At 40.9% G+C, this 20,009-nt stretch overlaps 1 protein-coding gene across 1 annotated transcript in view; it reads right to left on the minus strand.

Moving 5' to 3' along the window:
* The window catches only part of LOC137312816 (probable C-mannosyltransferase DPY19L4), a 96,686-nt gene that overhangs the window by 10,217 nt on the left and 66,460 nt on the right, over positions 1-20,009 (minus strand). The window contains exons 11-18 of the mRNA XM_067979226.1: positions 12,762-12,835; positions 11,079-11,237; positions 8,851-8,970; positions 7,637-7,757; positions 7,483-7,539; positions 5,585-5,667; positions 3,370-3,502; positions 2,511-2,669 (exon numbers count right to left, since the gene is read on the minus strand). Coding sequence (XP_067835327.1) covers positions 2,511-2,669; positions 3,370-3,502; positions 5,585-5,667; positions 7,483-7,539; positions 7,637-7,757; positions 8,851-8,970; positions 11,079-11,237; positions 12,762-12,835 — 906 coding nt within the window. The remainder of the gene's footprint in view (positions 1-2,510; positions 2,670-3,369; positions 3,503-5,584; positions 5,668-7,482; positions 7,540-7,636; positions 7,758-8,850; positions 8,971-11,078; positions 11,238-12,761; positions 12,836-20,009) is intronic.

Below are 20,009 nucleotides of genomic sequence, written 5' to 3' on the forward strand. Positions count from 1 at the left end.
AGCTATGAGTAACTTTTCCATTGTTTCTTATAATGAGGTGTCCAAAACAATACATAATACTCCAACTGAAGTCCAACTAAGTTCTTACACAAGTTTAACATTACCTCCTTGTTTTTGTACTCTATGCCTCTAGCTACAAAATCAAGGATTCCATTTGGCTTTGTCTACTTATGTTGCCATTTTAATGACCTGTGCATCTGCACACCTAGGTTCCTGTATTCCTCTACTCAAATTAAGATCTTGCCATTTAAGCTGTATTTAATTCACATTTTTATACAGTGAAATGCACCTACAACCTATCTGCCCATCATGTTAGCCTATTTATGTCATCTTGAAATCGTTCAGTCTTGTCACAATTTGCTCCACTCATCAATTCATCAGAAAATGTTGACATCGATCACTCAATTCTTAAGTCCAGACAATTTATGTATGTAGTAAAAAAGTGTCCCCAACAGAGACCCTGTGGAACTCCATTAATCATAACTAAATTGGTACCCTTAGGCAAAACTGCCCCATATACACAAAAAATTAGATTTCTTTTGCAACTGCTAATTAGACCCATCTTGAAAACATGTAGCTTCGGATCTACAACTCTTCCCATGCAAAGGAAGGTTTACATTACTTGTCAGAAATTCTATATAACAAATGCAATGCTACATTCTGATAGCAAGTGTGAAGATTTACCTTCTCCCCTTGTAAAAGAAAACAGAATCTATATTCAATGCTAAAAGGGGGTATTATAGGTTTAGTCTTTATTAGTGTTTAAAATATGATATGGAAAGGGCATTACCTCAAAAAATATTTTAATTATTACATATTAATAATAGATACATAAAAGACATGAGATTACAGTGTCTCAAGACAACATAAAAAAGCTTTTAATATCCATCATATGACTGTTAGCATTATTGTATTTGCTTAACCTACAAAGGCTTCTAATATCTTTTGACTGGTGTGATCTGGCACATGAACTGAAGACTGCAAAGAATGACAAGTCACTGGATTTTCTGCCACACAAGTTTCAGTTAATGCAGGTATTGTAAATTCAGTGTATTGTAAAATAAACAGTTATATTTGTGGGATTACATTGTGCAATGGAGATTGAAGGCAGAAATGAAACTATTTTCCACCATATTTGAGTCAGTCAATTAGAATAAATTGTAACAGACCAACTTGGCCTACTTACATTTCAAAAGTATTTCCTATATCATTGATGCAGCTGCTAATTCAATAACACTTTAAATATACATGATGCTGGAGCAGATTTTAATGATGAACTCTGATAACAGGACATTTAACATTTGAATAAGAAAACTATAGCACAGGATTTCAGTTGAGCAGTGTCAGCTGAGGCTCAGTGGTAGCACTGTCACCTCAGAGTCAGAAGGTTGTGGGTTCAAGTCCCACTCCAGAGTCTCGAGCACATAATCTAGGCTGGCACTTCAGTACAGTACTGAAGGAGTGCTGCATTGTTGCAGGTGCCGTCTTTTGGATGAGATGTTAAACCGAGGCCCCATCTGCCCTCTCAGGTGGACGTAAAAGATCCCATGGCACTAATTGAAGAGCAGGGGAGTTCTCCTGGTGTCCTGGCCAATATTTATCCCTCAACCAACACCTAAAATAGATGATCTAGTCACTTATTTCATTGCTGTTTGTGAGAGCTTGCTGTGCACAAATTGGCTGCTGTGTTTCCTATATTACAACAGTGATCACGCTTCAGAAATACTTAATTGGTTGTAAAGCGGTATGGGATGTCCTAAGATCCTGAAAGGCGCTATATAAACGCAAGTCTTTTTTTCTTTTTTGTAAACAGCAAAGGATAGAATGATTTTATGAGATTCTATGGTCATTAGCACCAGTGCTTAGCAGGATATAGTGGCTTATTACAACACTGAATATGCTGCAGAATATGTTTTAAAGCCAATTAGCTAAGTGATTAAAATATGTGTTGAAACAAAGATGCTATGCTCACTAAAGCTTGTAGACTTCAGCTACATTTAAAAGCATACACCCACAGTCTTTAAGCCTCATTGAATAGTGTAACCAGTTTTAAACTTAAAAACGCTCAGGTTTACAAATCAGTACTGTAGGAACGAAGAGAAAACAAAAGAAAAATGTGGCCAAAGATAGAGTTATTTTGAAATACAATACAAAGATAAAACAGTTACTGATATCAGGTTTTAGTAAGTCAATCCAACTGTATTATCTGATATGTCTCAAGTCAACAAATATAAGAAGCACACAAGGGCTGAAACTCCCTGCCCAATCATGGAGGCAAATTGCAAGTTTCGTTTAAAATACTCATTCCTACAATAAAGCCACAAAACCTAGCATTAGGTAAATGAAAAAGGGAGCAACAAATAGAAGCCAGGTACTTCCCCACAAAAAAAATGGAACAATTACTGGTCCTTTCCTGAACATGTACTGTTTCAACCTAACCAAACACAATCTCGATCCTCCTGCCAAACTAATACATGAGTACTTGGAAAATACGTCTTTAATAAACTTACATGGCCATTTGCAACATCCAGCAAGTCCTTTACTCGGCAGCCTTTCACTGGTCCCATCTCGTTACAAATTCCCTCTTCAATTATGACATAATTGGCTTTGTATGACATGAGAATCATATAAATATCTTCTGCAGATCTCCTAGAATAGACCTGGTAAATCTAGTGACAAAACAAGGAATTTCTGAAAACAAAGCAGCAAATGGAGTAGAACAAAAGTCCCAAACCATGGATTTTCAACTCTATGAAAAGAAACATTCCTGCTTTAGCCTGTCAAACTAACATTTCTGTATTTAATTTACTCTAGCACTGGCATTAATCTTTAGAACTGATATAAAACATTTCTGCCTTCTATGTACATGGTGCTAATTCATGTGTGGAGATGATTCCAAAGGCACTGGCCCCTGGTATTTTACCCAACTGGCCATTCTTCATGCATGAGCATAGAAAGAGTGTTGGCATACTATTGAACTGTGTGAGCATCATAGCAGATCATGATTGTCACCTAACATCCAGCCAGGCTCACTTTTCAACAAGTTTCACCAGATCATAATCAGGAGCAATTAGTAGCCAGCTCTCCACTTCCTAAACTAGAACGCGAAGACCAACTGTAGCATCCCTACTGCCATATCCCAGATAAGTTAAGCGAGCACATAAATCAAACCTGGGCCCTTGCTGATCTGTTCCACAATGGACGATGCATTTGCCAACTGAACCATTGGGAGTGTCCATACAGGGGCAAAAACCCAAAACACATACTGATTAACGTTGGTCATTCAATGACAGAGTAATACAATGCCACGCCACTACAACCAGTGCGTGTCGTGATGTGCAGCTGGTTATGCCAATGAAAAGTGCTCACCTCCTCTGTCCGTTTCCTTAGATCCTTATCTGAATAGAGTGGGTGAGTGGTCACTGTTCGGCCAGTACAGAGTTTCACAGTTCCCATAAGTTGCATGCTGCCAGCAAACACAGCAGCAGTAGGGGTTTGTCTTCTAGGCAACAAGAGCAATAAAAAATAAAATTGGTTTTTAAATTTTAGGATTTGAAGTACAGAACTGACTAATGCGTTTAAAATGAAAGTGAAAGCACCTATAATCTGGCTCGCTGGTATACAAAAAGAGGTTTACACAAAACTAAGCTTCTCAAGAGACAAGTCAGCTGCAGAGGAAAAAGGGGACCCTCATACCTTTAAGCAAAGAAAGAGTGAACGAATTTCATTGAAAGAGCTCCTTATCGTCTCTCGGGACGTCCTAAAGTGCTTCACTTACAATGAAGTGCAAAGTAACAAAGCAGCCAGTCCGTTGCTCATCCTCTCAAATGGTAAAATTATATATAGTACACGTGAATGAGGGAGGGAGGGCAAGAGCAGCCATTTAGTATTTTTTAAATGGCATGAAGGTCAAAGTTATGAAAATAAACTACATTCTTATTAAAAAACCTCAGCCTCCTGATGGATCCCAACTTAATAAAAAAGGTAAATATTATGATGAAGGACTTGCATCATAAAAAATTTAATCAAATAACAGCACAACAAATCCCTTACGTAAATACTGCATGAGGAAAATGGGTCTGTGTTGTGCATTGGCTCTAAGATAGAGAACGCCAATGTAAAGGACAAGCTATCTGAAATTAAATCAGAAACATGACAGAAAACAGTTCTGAGGATTCAAAATATTTTGAAATAAATGGCTTTCAATATTCCCTGCAAATTACTTTAGCTATCTAGAGTAATATTACAGTATTAGAAAAGAGAAAAGATTGATTATGTGAACTACAACAAAGACTAGTGACTGGAGTTGGAAACTTTTCTCCTCCCACGACCTGTCCAGCTGTTGCTAGATACTGTAGTACCAAAATGTAATTATTTTGCTGCTTAGAAATAGTTTGAGGCAAGATAATGTGTTTTGAAGGATCACTGATGTGTAGCTTCTGTAACAAAGTAGAATCCCAGGCAGCAAATTAAAATGCTACTGTGCATGAAGCTGGAGTATTCAACTAAAGTTGCGTGGCTCAGCTGTATGCAGAGTAGGATCTGCTGAAGAGGCTTAATTGTGCATTTTGGTGAGACTGCTTCCAGCATGGCACGTGCCACACAGTACTGACAGATAATCCGTTTTCTGTCTCAACAAACTGCTGTCATTTCATCCAACTACGTCCAGCACCCCATCTAAATTTGGACGGTTATGGTCTGCTCTGAGAGAATTGGGCTAAAACCGCGAGGCACCAGTTACATTCAAAAGCTGGTAGTTAAATGCACATTAGCAGTAAAAGCTGACTCAAATTAGCACTTGTATTAAGCTGAATTCCCTAAAATTTGACTAATTTGGTTCACGTACCATTGTGTATATACGCCGAAAGACTAGTGGTGAAATATTGTTGCATAACAGAAATTATTCCTTAAAAATGTGGTCTAGTGACATTTCCCCTCATGGTGAGAGATATTAACACTGAGAAATGGAACACATTCCCACTTTAGCCATTTAACCATCTTTGTTTTCCATTTGAACACTTTACAAGTCATTCAAATCCCTCTCTCATATGCCTGGGCTTTTTTTTCCCTCCCCATTCTTTTTGTTCTGTTTCATTTTAAATGCTGTTTCTCTAATTTTTTCCAGTTCTGAAACATTAACTGTAGTGTTCTCTCCATAGATGCTGACTGGCGTGCCGAGTGTTTAAATTCCAGAATAAAAGCTGAAAACACTTTAAACACATGTAGATCCGAGTGCCCCTCTCCTAGCTCCACAACGATACTGCGGGCCACTGCTGGCCTCATTTCCCTCCCGTTCGCTTGTGCCCCCTCCCAGGAAGTACCTGTGGGCTGGCTGAATTTTCCTGGACGCCGACTGGCAATCTGCATCGGGACACCCAGTTGTCATCTGCAGCTCGCTAGTTGGTACCAGGTAGATGCGGCCAGAGGCCGGATTTGCAGTGGGCCTCGGGTCCTCATTGTCAGACGCACCTGCCCACTTCACACCAGTTTCCAGCATGAGACCAATTTCCCAGCCACTGACTAAGAGTACACACACAACACACAAACACACACACACACACACACACACAAAGTTGCAACTTACTTGATCCAATTCATCAGCTCTACTGTATCAGAATCATAAAATTCCTGAAGTTCAGAGAGTTCTGCCATTACATCTGGAAAGAACTGACGTACAAGTACCTTAAGTTAAATGCATAATGCTCAGCAAAACTATCAACATAAACAAGTCAAAATGCGCTGATATAACAGAACTTTCCTTGCTCCTTCTCCTGTAGGCAATGAAACATTACAGTACAGTTCCACCCACACCAACCATCCTTCAGCACCTCACGAAGTGTCCATTCCTCAAGCTTAAACCCAGACAGTGAGCATTAGTTGGTTATTCAACTGTGGGAGGATTTTGAGATTGGAGCTGAGAAACATTACTGAGGCAGATTACAGAGACCTCTATTTTGTAATTAACTGTGTTACAGCCGATTTGGGACTGCTCAGTGCCTGAAATGGTAAAAGTGTTCCATCTTGTAATCTTCTGCATTCTTCCACATAGTTTCTCAACCCTCAATTTAGTTTCAGGAAACTTCAATATGATCTCTCTTGTGCCAATGTTAAAATCATTAATATAAATGGAAAACAAGAGAGATCCCAGCATAGATCCCCGCAGCACAACACTACACCCATCACACTAATCCCCAAAACAATCAAGTCAATTAATCCCTGCCCTTTGCTTGCTAGCTTCAACTTATCATTTTATTCACGTGGCTACATTTTCTTTTATATCATGTGCCTTAATTTACAACAAGTCTCTTATACAGCACTTTATCAAACACTTCTGAAAATCCATATATAAACATCCAACACATTCCCTTTATCTAGATCCTCTGTGATTTCCTCAAAAAAAATCAATTAGGTTTGTCAAGTATGACCGGCTCTTTATAAATCCATGATTAGCCCGTATCTTGCTCTGTGCACACTAATTTCATCCTGTATTACGGCCCTAGAAGTTTTCTCACAACCAAGGTCAGACTATTTAATGATCCAGAATTTCCTGGCTAATCCATATCCCCTTTTGTTTTGTTGAACAGGGTAACATTTACCATCCTCCACTCTTTAGCTGTAATTCCCATTTTCAAAGATATTTCAAAATTATGGCTAGTGCTTCTATCATCTCCCAACATCCTTAAGGATTCTGGGATGCATACTATCTGGGCCATGTGACTTTTAGACCCATTACAGTTTTTTTTAATTAATTTTTTTATATTCAGTGTCCTTTTCAATATTTATCTTCAGTAGTTTCTTTTCCACACCTTCCTCAGGTACACCTACAGTCCTATTTCACCATTCGTTCTAAAAACTGATACCAAATACTTAAACATTTCCACATTCCTTCATTCCCAAGCAGAAGATGCCCCCATCATCTTTAAGTGCTCCCACCCCTTCTTTGACTATTCTTTTACTTCTTATGCGCTTATAAAAGCCCTTGCTTTTTCGCTGTACTTTGACTGCCAGAATTTCATTCTTTCCCACAGCCTTCCTGATCTCCCTTTTTACTTTCTTTCTATACCTTTTATATTTCTTGTTGTTCCTCAACCATAAGGCATTGGAGTTATCTGTGGCCCTCAACTATCCTACTTCACAGGGAGCGACAAGGAGCCACAATTTAAGTGAAAGAAGCCAAGACCATGTCACCAGCTTGGCCAAGAATAGAAAACAGTCACTACCTGGGCAGATACCCTTCCCTATCCATATCTTCCCACTGCCTGAATTACACAACCACACGGACTGCAGCGGTTCAAGAAGGCGGCTTATCACCACGTTCTCAAGGGCAATTAGGGATGGGCAATAAATGCCAGCCTGGCCAGCAACGCCCACATCCCACGAACAAATAAAAAAAAAACTTTCCGTAAGTGATTTCAAAACAAAATACATTTGTTAATCAGAACATACCACAGTACTGAAACAAAAGTTTGCATATGTACTCACATCCTTCCACATGCTGAACCCTATTATTGTTGGAACTGCAGTACTTAACACAAGAGCCTAAATAAAAAAAAATACAAAGAATATTACTTCTGTAGCAAAAAATTAATAAAGAGCCTGTGGCCTTCAATGATCTAAAGCAGTATTCTGAACTCACCAGAAGCACCGGAGGTACTGCTCTTAGTCGCAACCACTTAAACACAGTCATCCAGAGCTCCGGAGAGCAAACACCAAAGGCAGTGAACATGCAGGCATAAGGAGTCCATAAATATTTCAAGCTGAGAAGGCACAATGTGCAGTAAGAGTTATTACAGGTAATCATTTAAGCTTTTGTAACAAGATCACTAGCAGAAATTACACAGGTAAACTTGTCAGGGAATTCCCACTACTGTTAACAAAATTCCGCTATTACATAGACGAAGCTAAACAGCACCACCATCTGGGTACTAGATAAATTACTCCATCCTTTACAATCCAAGAACAATGGCAAAACCCCTTTACATGGCCCAAAAGAGTAACAGTGCACCTGGTTCCCACAAAATAACTACTGGCATAATTTTGATTATATTTCTTCTGGTGTGCCACTATTCCAAGAGAGTGAAAATTTGTGAGAAAAAAAATCTGCAGCCCTACTACAAGCTGCATTGTGACCATTAATAGACACCATAGCACCAACTAATCTCACACATGATAGTATCTCTTACAACGCAATGGCTCAGTGGGGAAATCACTGCTTGGTGTTGGATTGGGCCGTACAGACTAGGAAGGACCCAGCTTCAATCTTTGTCTGTGCTAAGTTAACGGATCCCAACCAGGGCAGCAATAGGAGTGCTACAACTGACCAGAGTGGCCTGGGCAAGGAGGGGATGGAAGCCATGGTTCCTGCCATGGACTACTGCTGGAATGTGCCCATGTGGATGTCAGGTGACGACAGGATCAGTTTTGTTGTGATGTCTCCCTCACACACACACACACACACACTCATTCTTTACAAATGTCACAAAATCAAGGCCCCATCATTTTAAAGTCCATCAGTGCAGAAACGATTAGCATGGTTTTTTAAAAAAAAACACTAATGAGTTTAACAAAATTACGAAAAAAATTAACTCCTCGCCCTACTCAACAATGATATGTATTTAACTGAGACGATATTACCCAGGAAGAATGAGGAACTGAATTTTACTCATGTATCTGCAGCGCTCATGATCTATGTTTTTTTTTAAAAAAAAACATGTGTAACATGGCCAGTAATGGACGACTATAATTCCTCCATCTATTTCATTACATACTCTGCAGGCTCCAAGAACTTGAGTTCTTCTTACTATACAGCACTGTAAAAGGTGCCCACAGGATCTCCATAAACACACTTACCCTTGGAACATCAGTGCCAGTGAACCAAAGAGCACCATGTGCAACATGTGGTAAACCACCTCCGGCCTCTCACCGATCACCATGTTCTCTAGTGAACCATCGCTTTTTTGAGGCACATCACTGAAGCAAAATAAAAAAAACTCAGGTAAATTTCCACGTTAAAATCTGCACGACTTCAGTAGAAGGAACTAAGGAACATTATGGAACACTGAATCTACAGTTTATCAAAGCTGTAATATTGGATAAGGTCCTCATTTACTAATTTTAGATACCACAGAGAATTCTTCCTCCAGCTTTGCCAAAAAAATGCAATGTATGTTAATGTATAGCTTTACCACAGAAGGAAAAACACAAATATGTCACTTATACATTGCAGGCATATGTCTACAAATAGGTTCTACCTATATATTCTTGAAATTTTAAAATAATTTTTTAAAAATTAGAAAACAATATTATTACATTTCATCCATTTTTCTGCATCACAAATAGCTTACTATCCCACTAATGTCAGTATATGGGCTGCATGAGGAAAAGGATGAGCTAGTACAAGGTGACAACGGTAGTGTAGTGGTTATGTTACTGGACTAGTAATCCAGAGAATGAGTGTTCAAATCCTATCACAAGAATTTGAATTGAGTTTTTAAAAAAATCTGGAAATAAAAAGCTGGTATCAGTAAAAGTGACCATGAAGCTGTTGGATTGTCATAGTAACCCAAATGATTCACTAATGTTCTTTAGGGAAAGAAACCAGCTGTCTTTACCCAGTCTGGCCGATACGTGACTCCAGTCCCACACAAATGTGGTTGGCTCTTAACTGGCCTCTGAAGTGGCCTAGCAAGCCATTCAGTTGTTTTAAACGGCTACAAAGAATAACAAGAACAGCATTGTAAGCACATCTTCACCACCTGGAATGCAGTGGTTCAAGAAGGCCGACCACCACTTTGTCAGGACAACTGGGGATGGACAATAAATGCGGCCTTACCAACAATGCTCACATCCTGAGAAAGAATTTTTAAAATTTTGATATAGGCAAGTGTTATCATAACTAAATTAGAAAAGCTCAAGTTTTAAAAAAAATGTACTATTTAGCCCACTGTTTAATCAGTCAGCCAAAGACTAGGTACAAACACAGAACAATTTACATTTTGTATTGTACTGAAGTTTGCAACCAGCAATGTTGGTAGTCGGCAAGCTGTTATTGTATAGTTGTTAAATATAAAAGAACGTTGTTACTGGGAAGCATTTGTACAGCAATGATTTCATCTTATTTCAAATTGATTAATATTAGGATTGTCTTCACTGCAAGCTATTATCTAAGGCTAAAACAGATGCCTCATGGTGTAACTTTTGTCCCTTAGCAGCCTTTTAAATGCAAAGCTATCCTAATGCATCATAAATGCTCTATTTTTACAAAAGTTACAACTGTAGATTTAATTGAATTTTGTTAGATATAAAGATCAATACATGTCTATAATGAGCCATTCAGAGCTGGTCATGTTAGTAACAGTGAATTTGAAACATCATTCTGCCCTGCCTCGACTGCTTTGCTGTGTTACAGCAGCATCGAATGCTCAGGCAGTACAGATTTTGAAGGTGTAAGTACTCCAGCTGCAACTATTTGAAGTGAAACAGTAATTCGATGTTTAGTCCTCGCAAATGTGAAGCTCTCGGAATGGTTGAACCTTGTCACAGTTTATACACATCACCGGATGAGGGCACAGTTTCATCCTATGATTAGCCACAGTGAAACAAATCATCATTACTGGATCTTGAATTTTCTATTAAAGAAATATGCCACACTAAGGTTGTATGGCTAGCTGCCTTAAATATTCCTTGTTAAAACTTCTTCTATGCAAAACATTTCCAAAAATAGATTTGGGAGTGCTCGACACTGAACTGAAATGTCAAACTTCCATTTCCCAGAGCCAACATCTCTCACGTTGATGAATTTTGTGCTCATCAAACAAATCATAAGGCATGTTGTCTCAGCATCCAGTTGAATGCTTTCAGTATTACTCACTCTTTCCTATCCACTGCTTATTCTATTTAATAAATTAATCCTTCAGCCCCATGATAAATGTGCTAGAGTGGTTTAATGCATATAAATCTTAAGTGAACTAGGACTCCATGATAATTATTTATTGTGGTGTATTTCTTTAGCACGGAGCTAAATCCTTTGGCTGTTATCAGCAATACTCCTAGTCGGTAACCTCCACTTCTTTCCTTACCGGAACTTCCTGGAAACTACTTCCAAGGTTGAGAAAAGGCAGATAAGCAACACAGACATACAGAATGGGAGAAGACAGGTCTGGGTCAGTCGGATAAAGAATTCTTGCGATGGGGTCTGGAAGGTTTCCTGACAGAGCAGCAAGTTTGTGTTGAAGTCTCTAAGTGAAAAAAGGGAAAAATACAGATTACTAGAGCAGTAAGGAACACAGCAGCAGAAGTAGGCCATTCTGTCCATCATGCCTGCTCATTTTGGTGATCTAAAATGCTTAATTTCAGAAAGGCTTTTTCTACAGTGCAGTACTGTTTATATGGTCCAATAAAAACAGTATCAAGTGCTAAAAAAACAAAAATATTTGCTAAACAAATTAATACTCATACTGGGAAAAAAAGATTTATGTGCAAAGCCAGATTTTTGTCCAATACAGTACAATTAATATATTCAAATCGAACAGCACTGCATACATTTGTTTGTTCAGATACACAAGAGGCCAAAATTCTGTTGTATGGTTAAAGGGGGCAGTAGGTATTAGTGAATACACATACACTCAAACTAACTCCAATAATCCTGGCAGTACTATTTTAGCACTGTAATCCCCAAAGAAATAAAATACTTGTTTCTGGTTGGATGTATTCATGGAGGAAAGGGATGGCCATTCTGGGGGACAGTTTCTGTCCTGTTCACTTGTTGTACCATCAATGGTATCAAATATACCCAATCCCTGTATGACATGTGTCACAGAACCATAGCAGTTTACAGCACAGAAGATTCCATTAGACACCCAATGGCATTTTTTAAATAAAATTAAAAAGCACCATTGCTGCACAAATGTCAATATTTTTATTACTAACCTTCTCCACAACTTTTGGTCTTTCTAAAATCTATTACGTTGTTAGGTGTTTCCCTCCTAAAGCATCTGATTACACCTTTGTTAAGCACAGTGGGACATTTTTCTACGTTAAAGATTTTTTTTATTCGTTCATGGGATGTGGGCGTCGCTGGCGAGGCCAGCATTTATTGCCCATCTCTAATTGCCCTGGAGAAGGTGGTGGTGAGCCGCCTTCTTGAACCGCTGCAGTCCATGTGGTGAAGGTTCTCCCACAGTGCTGTTAGGAAGGGAGTTCCAGGATTTTGACCCAGCGACGATGAAGGAACAGCGATATATTTCCAAGTCGGGATGGTGTGCGCCTTGCCCTACAGGTCGTGGGTTTGGGAGATGCTGTCAAAGAAGCCTTGGCGAGAGGCGAGTCATTCGCCACAGAATATCCAGCCTCTGACCTGCTCTTGTAGCCACAAGATGCCATATAGACACAAGTTGTTATTATATTGTTTTGCATCTTCTGGGTACTGCCAATGTTCCTTAATGTCCCCACCAAGTACATTTGGATCTTTGTTCTTGAATAGTATGTACAGCACCATGTGGTACAGCACTGAGTGATGGGACACAGATCTGATCTCCCTGTTCTGCTGAGTTTCCAATTCCAGCTGGTGTAAGCGAGGAATGATGGTAAGGGAAGGACAGGTAGGTCATTTACCTTACCAGTAATAATGGGACTGGAGTGGAGGCGAAACTCAAGCAGAATTTAAAGTAATACTTGTGCTGTTGTCTGGGAGTTCCTAGGGAACTGAATCTATTCTGCAGCACAAAAATGTTGTTCAAAAAACTTTAAAAGTTCAACTTTACCTTGTAGTATTCAAGTCAAATTTTGCTTCAAAAAACTTTAATATGTGTTCATTTTCTTCTTGGGGCACCATTTTCTGGGAATATTTAAACGAAGAAAGATTGTGAATTCCAAGGCTGCAGTCATAGTCAATCATAATGACAAACAAAAACCTACCAACAAAATGCCAAGATTTTACTAGGTTGGTTCCAGGTATGGAAGGGTTGTCTTATGAGGAAAGATTGAACTGGTTGGGTCTATACTCATTGGAGTTTAGAAGAATGAGAGGAGATCTTATTGAAACAATTACAAGATTCGGAGGGGACTCGATAGGGTAGATGCTGAGAGGATGTTACCCCTCATGGGGGAATCTAAAACTAGGGGGAATAGTCTCAGAATAAGGGGTCGCCCGTTTAAGGTGGAAATGAGGAGGAATTTCTTCTCCCAGAGGGTCGTAAATCCTTGGAATTCTTTACCCCAAAAGGCTGTGGAGGCTGAGTCATTGGATACATACAAGGCTGAGTTAGACAAATTTTTGATCAGCAAGGGAGTCAAAGGATATGGGGAAAGGGCAGGAAAGTGCAGTTGAGGTAAAAATCAGATCAGCCATGATCTCGTTAAATGGTGGAGCAGGCTCGAGGGGCCGAATGGCCTACCCCTGCTCCTATCTCTTATGGTCTCATTACAAGACAGACACAGTATCTAAAGAAAATGCTGGAAATACTCCAGCACGGTTACTCCAATTCTGTGGAACCACGGGGACATCGCCTGTAAAATGCAACTGGTCAGGTTGAATATTATAGATTACAATATTAGATGAATGTGCTGCAGTTTTCACTCAATTGCCTATGGGGGTCAATGGGGTACGTCAGTTGCATAGTTATTTGTCTTCTAACGAGATCCCATGAACTGGGAATAGTAAGTAAAACATTGGAAGGAGAGGCTCAAATGGTACCTTCTTGCTCCATATTTCTGAAATAGATTTGTATTATTTAATTATTTCAGTAATTCTTGCCAGAAATTACATTGGGAAATATTCACATTTATTAAGTACAAGGCATGCATGTCAGACATTTTTCTGGTGAATGAGATAATCTCAATATATAATAATCTAACTATTATTTTCTTGTTTTTTGTCATCAATACATATGTGGAACAATACCTCGTTTTAAAATCAAAAATATAATCGCAAAATACAAACTGAAAAAGCTCATATTTAGTGATAAAAATATTACACCAAATAAACTGGCAAGGAGAGGTAGGGAATGGAATTTTTTTTTACAGTGTGTATAGGACTCCTTTGTTACCCAGTATGTGAAAAACCCAACAAGAGAGGAATCACTGTTGGATCTAGTAATGGGAAATGAACCACAGCAGACAATAGAAGAGTTGGGGAACATCTAGGCAAAAGCAATCACAACATAATAAGGTTTAACATAATGACTGAGAAATACATAAGTAGGACAAAGACCAAAGTAATAGATTGGAATAAAGCTAACCTTGAGGGGATGAGAATGGAAATAGGGACGGTAAACTGGAAAAAATATTTCACAGACAGAGAAAGAACTGCAGTGGGAAATATTTAAATCGGTGATCGAGAGTTCAGGAAAAATATATTCCTCTAAAAAAAAAAGCAGCTAACTAATAATGAAACATCGTGGATGAATAAAGATGTAGGTAAAATTGGAACTAAAAAAGATAGTACGTAGACAGTAAAGGAAAGGATGACAAAAGGGAATATGAAGAGCTTAGGAAAGAAGTCAACAAAACAATTAGGAAAGCAAAAGGGGAACTATGAAATTAAATTATCAAGGAATATAAAAAGCAATAATAAAGTACTCCACAGACACAAATAACAAAAAAGAAAAATCAGGATAGGGATAGGGTCACTAAGAAATGCACAAGATAAACTCATAAGTAATGGCAGAGAAATGGCAGAAATATGGAACAGTTACTTAGCCTCAGTATTTACCAGTGAGACTAACAAGGTAGGCATGACATTAGAAGATGAGAACAAAGAAGATAAAAACATTGAAGAGAGAAGTGGGGGCGGGGGGTGGTGGGAAGATAATTAATAATAAATCAAACACGAGAGGCTAAAACACTTGGTCCGGATGGATTGCATCCGCGCATATTAAAAAGTTAGGGAAGAGATAGCAGAAGCACTATTACATATATTTATTTAAAAAGGGAGACAGAACAAGTCCAGGGAACTATAGACCAATTAGCTTAACAATGGCGGTAGGAAAGATAATGGAACCTTCACTCAAAGATGTAATAGAAAAACATCTAAAAAACGAAAATAATAAAGAATAGTCAGCACGGATTTCAGAAGGGAAATCATGTGCGACCAACCTTACTGAATTCTTTGACGAAGTAACAGAAAGAGTTGACAAGAGTAATGCAGTAGATGTAATATATTTGGATTTTCAAAAGGCCTTCGATAAGGTATCGCATTGTAGATTCATGACTAAGGTAAGAACAAGTGGAGTCAGGGGGCAGGTAGCAGAAAGGATATCAAGTTGGTTACAAAACAGAAAACAAAGAATAGGAATTAAGGATAGCTACTCAGACTGGCAAAAGGTGGGAAGTGATGTTCCACAGGGATCGGTGTTGGGACCACTGTTGTTCACAATTTACATTAACGATTTGGATTCGGAAATCAGGAGTACAATTCAAAATTTGCGGATGACACCAAGTTTTTTTTTATTCGTTCATGGGACGTGGGCATTGCTGGCGAGGCCGGCATTTATTGCCCATCACTAATTGCCCTTGAGAAGGCGGTGGTGAGCTGCCTTCTTGAACCGCTGCAGTCCGTGTGGTGAAGGTTCTCCCACAGTGCTGTTAGGAAGGGAGTTCCAGGATTTTGACCCAGCGATGATGAAGGAACGGCGATATATTTCCAAGTCGGGATGGTGTGTGACTTGGAGGGGAACGTGCAGGTGGTGTTGTTCCCATGTGCCTGCTGCTCTTGTCCTTCTAGGTGGTAGAGGTTGCGGGTTTGGGAAGTGCTGTCGAAGAAGCCTTGGCGAGTTGCTGCAGTGCATCCTGTGGATGGTGCACACTGCAGCCACTGTGCGCCGGTGGTGAAAGGAGTGAATGTTTAGGGTGGTGGATGGGGTGCCAATCAAGCGGGCTGCTTTGTCCTGGATGGTGTCGAGCTTCGAGTGTTGTTGGAGCTGCACTCATCCAGGCAAGTGGAGAGTATTCCATCACACTCCTAACTTGTGCCTTGTAGATGATGGAAAGACTTTGGGGAGTCAGGAGGTGAGTTATTCGTCGCAGAATACCCAGCCTCTGACCTGCTCTTGTAGCCACAGTATTGATATGGCTGGTCCAGTTAAGTTTCTGGGCAATGGTAACCCCCAGGTTGTTCATGGTGGGGGAATCGGCGATGGTAATGCCGTTGAATGTCAAGGGGAGGTTTTTTTTTTTATTTATTCGTTCATGGGATGTGGGCGTCGCTGGCAAGGCCAGCATTTATTGACACCGCCATCAAGACTCTCTCTTGTTGGAGATGGTCATTGCCTGGCGTAAATGTTATTTGCCATTTATCAGCCCAAGCCTGGATGTTGTCCAGGTCTTGCTGCATGTGGGCATGGACTGCTTCATTATCTGAGCAGTTGTGAATGGAACTGAACACTGTGCAATCATCAGCGAACATCCCTATTTCTGACCTTATGTTGGAGGGAAGGTCATTGATGAAGCAACTGAAATGGTTGGGCCTGAGGAACTCCTGCAGCAATGGCCTGGGGCTGAGATGATTGGTCTCCAACAACCACTACCATCTTCCTTTGTGCTAGGTATGACTCCAGCCACTGGAGAGTTTTCCCCGATTCCCATTGACTTAAATTTTGTTAGGGCTCCTTGGTGCCACACTCGGTCAAATGCTGCCTTGATGTCAAGGGCAGTCACTCTCACCTCACCTCTGGAATTCAGCTCTTTTGTCCATGTTTGGACCAAGGCTGTAATGAGGTCTGGAGCCGAGTGGTCCTGGCGGAACCCAAACTGAGCATCGGTGAGCAGGTTATTGGTGGGTAAGTGCCGCTTGATAGCACTGTCGATGACACCTTCCATCACTTTGCTCATGATTGAGAGTAGACTGATGGGGCGGTAATTGGCCGGATTGGATTTGTTCTGCTTTTTGTGGACAGGACATACCTGGGCAATTTTCCACATCGTCGGGTAGATGCCAATGTTGTAGCTGTACTGGAACAGCTTGGCTAGAGGCGCAGCTAGTTCTGGGGCACAAGTCTTCAGCACTATGGGCCCCGACAACGCGATGTTGTCGGGGCCCATAGCCTTGCTGTATCCAGTGCACTCAGCCGTTTCTTGGTATCACGTGGAGTGAATTGAAATGGCTGAAGACTGGCTTCTGTGACGGTGGGGATATCGGGATGAGGCAGAGATGGATTATCCACTCGGCACTTCTGGCTGAAGATGGTTGCAAACGCTTCAGCCTTGTCTTTTGCACTCACGTCCTGGACTCCGCCATCATTGAGGATAGGGATGTTTGCAGAGCCTCCTCCTCCCGTTAGTTGTTTAATTGTCCACCACCATTCACGACTGGATGTGGCAGGACTGCAGAGCTTTAATCTGATCCGTTGGTTGTGGAATCGCTTAGCTCCATCTATAGCATGTTGCTTCTGCTGTTTAGCATGCATGTAGTCCTGAGTTGTAGCTTCACCAGGTTGGCAACTCATTTTTAGGTATGCCTGGTGCTGTTCCCGGCATGCTCTTCTATACGCCTCATTGAGCCAGGGTTGATCCCCTGGCTTGTTGGTAATGGTAGAGTGAGGAATATGCCAGGCAGTGAGGTTGCTGATTGTGCTGGAATACAATTCTGCTGCTGCTGATGGCCCACAGCACCTCATGGATGCTCGGTTTTGAGCTGCTCGATCTGTTCTGAATCTATCCCATTTAGCACGGTGGTAGTGCCACACAACACGTTGGATGGTGTCCTCAGTGCGAAGACGGGACTTCATCTCCACAAGGACTGTGCGGTGGTCACGCTTACCAATACGGTCATGGACAGATGAATTTGCGACAGGTAGATTGGTGAGGACGAGATCAAGTAACTTTTTCCCTCGTGTTGGTTCGCTCACCATCTGCCGCAGGCCCAGTCTGGCAGCTGTGTCCTTCAGGACTCGGCCAGCTCGGTCAGTGGTGGTGCTACCGAACCACTCTTGGTAATGGACATTGAAGTCCCCCACCCAGAGTACATTCTGTGCCCTTGCTACCCTCAGTGCTTCCTCCAAGTGGTGTTCAACATGGAGGAGGACTGATTCATCAGCTGAGGGAGGGCGGTAGGTGGTAATCAGCAGAAGGTTTCCTTGCCCGTGTTTGAACTGATGCCATGAGATTTCATGGGGTCCAGAGTCAATGTTGAGGACTCCCAGGGCCACTCCCTCCTGACTGTATATCACTCTACCGCCACCTCTGGTCAGTCTATTGGGGGGGGGGGGTATAGTTAATACAAAGGAAGAATGCGTCAAAATGCAAGATGATATTAATAAACCTGCAGAATGGGCGTATAATTCGCAAATGAATTTCAATATAGATAAGTGTGAGGTGGTGCATTTTGACAGGAAGAATAAGGAGGCCAAATATTGCTTGGATAATAAAAGTCTAAATGGGGTATAGGAGCAAAGGGATCTTGAGGCACAGATACACCACACGGACTGCAGCAGTTCAAGAAGGCAGCTCACCACCACCTTCTCAAGGGCAATTAGGGATGGGCAATAAATGCTGGCATTGCCAGCGACGTCCACATCCCATGAACGAATTAAAAAAAAACACGAATCACTAAAAGTAGCGACACAAGATATTAAGGCCATAAAAAAGGCAAACCAAGAACTGAGGTTCATTTCTAGAGGGATAGAATGGAAAAGCAGAGAAGGTATGTTAAACTTGTATGGAGCCTTGATTAGACCACACTTGTGGTACTGTGCACATTTCTGGTCTCCAAATTATAAAAAGGCATTGGAGAAGGTGCAAAAAAGATTCACAAGGCTGATGCCAGAACTGAGAGGATATACTTGTCAGGAAAGGCTGAACAGACAGGGGCTCTTTTCTCTAGAAGAGAGAAGGCAGAGGGGTGACCTGATAAAGGTCTTTAAGATAATGGAAGGGTTTGATAGGGTAGATGTAGACAAAATGTTTCCACTTGTGAGGGGGGGTGGGGGGAGTCCAAAACTAGAGGTCATAAATATAAGATAGTCACTGATAAATCCAATGGGGAATTCAGGAGAAACTTTTTTACCCAAAGAGTGGTAAAGAGGCATTGCTGGACTTGGTTCTCGGGAACGAGGTGGGCCAAGTGGATCAAGAGTCAGTGGGGGAGCATTTAGGGAGCAGCGATCATTGTATCGTAAGGTTTAGAATAGCTATGGAAAAGGACACGGACCACTCTAAAGTAAAAATACTCAATTGGAGGAAGGCCAATTTCAATGGGATGAGAACAGATCTGGCCCAGGTAAATTGGAATCAAAGATTGGCAGGCAAAACTGTAATTGAACAGTGGGCAGCCTTTAAGGAGATGGTTCAAGTACAGTCTAAGCACATTTGCACAAGGCAGAACGGTAGGGCAACTAAAACCAGAGAAGAAATAGTGAGTAAGATGAAATGGAAGAAAGGGACATATGACGGACGTCAGGTTGATAACACAAGTGAGAACCAGACAGAATATGGAAAGTTCAGAGGGGAAGTGAAAAAGGAAATAAGAGGGGTAAAGAGAGAGTATGAGAATAGACTGGTGGCCAACACATAAGGGAATCTAAAGTCTTCCACAGGCATGTAAACTGTAAGAGTAGGGGTGGGGCCGATTAGGGACCATAAAGGTGATCTACTCATGGAGGCAGAGGGGATGGCCGAGGTACTAAATGAGCACTTTGCATCTGTCTTTACCAAGGAAGAAGATGCTGCCAGAGTCTCAGAAAAGGAAGATATAATTGAGATACCGGATGGGCTAAAAACTGAAGAAGAGGTACTTGAAAGGCTAGCTGTACTTAAAGTAGATAAGTCACCCGGTCCGTACGGGATGCATCCTAGGCTGCTGAGGGAAGTAAGGGTGGAAATTGCAGAGGTACTGGCCATAATCTTCCAAACATCTGTAGATAAGAGGGTGGTGCCAGAAGACTGGAGAATTGCAAATGTTACACCCTTGTTCAAAAAAGGGTGTAAGGATAAATCCAGCAACTGTAGGCCAGTCAGTTTAACCTCAGTGGTGGGAAAACTTCTAGAAACGATAATCTGGGACAGAATTAGCAGTC

The sequence above is a fragment of the Heptranchias perlo genome, chromosome 3 (genome assembly GCF_035084215.1).
Source record: "Heptranchias perlo isolate sHepPer1 chromosome 3, sHepPer1.hap1, whole genome shotgun sequence".
Lineage (NCBI taxonomy): Eukaryota > Metazoa > Chordata > Chondrichthyes > Hexanchiformes > Hexanchidae > Heptranchias > Heptranchias perlo.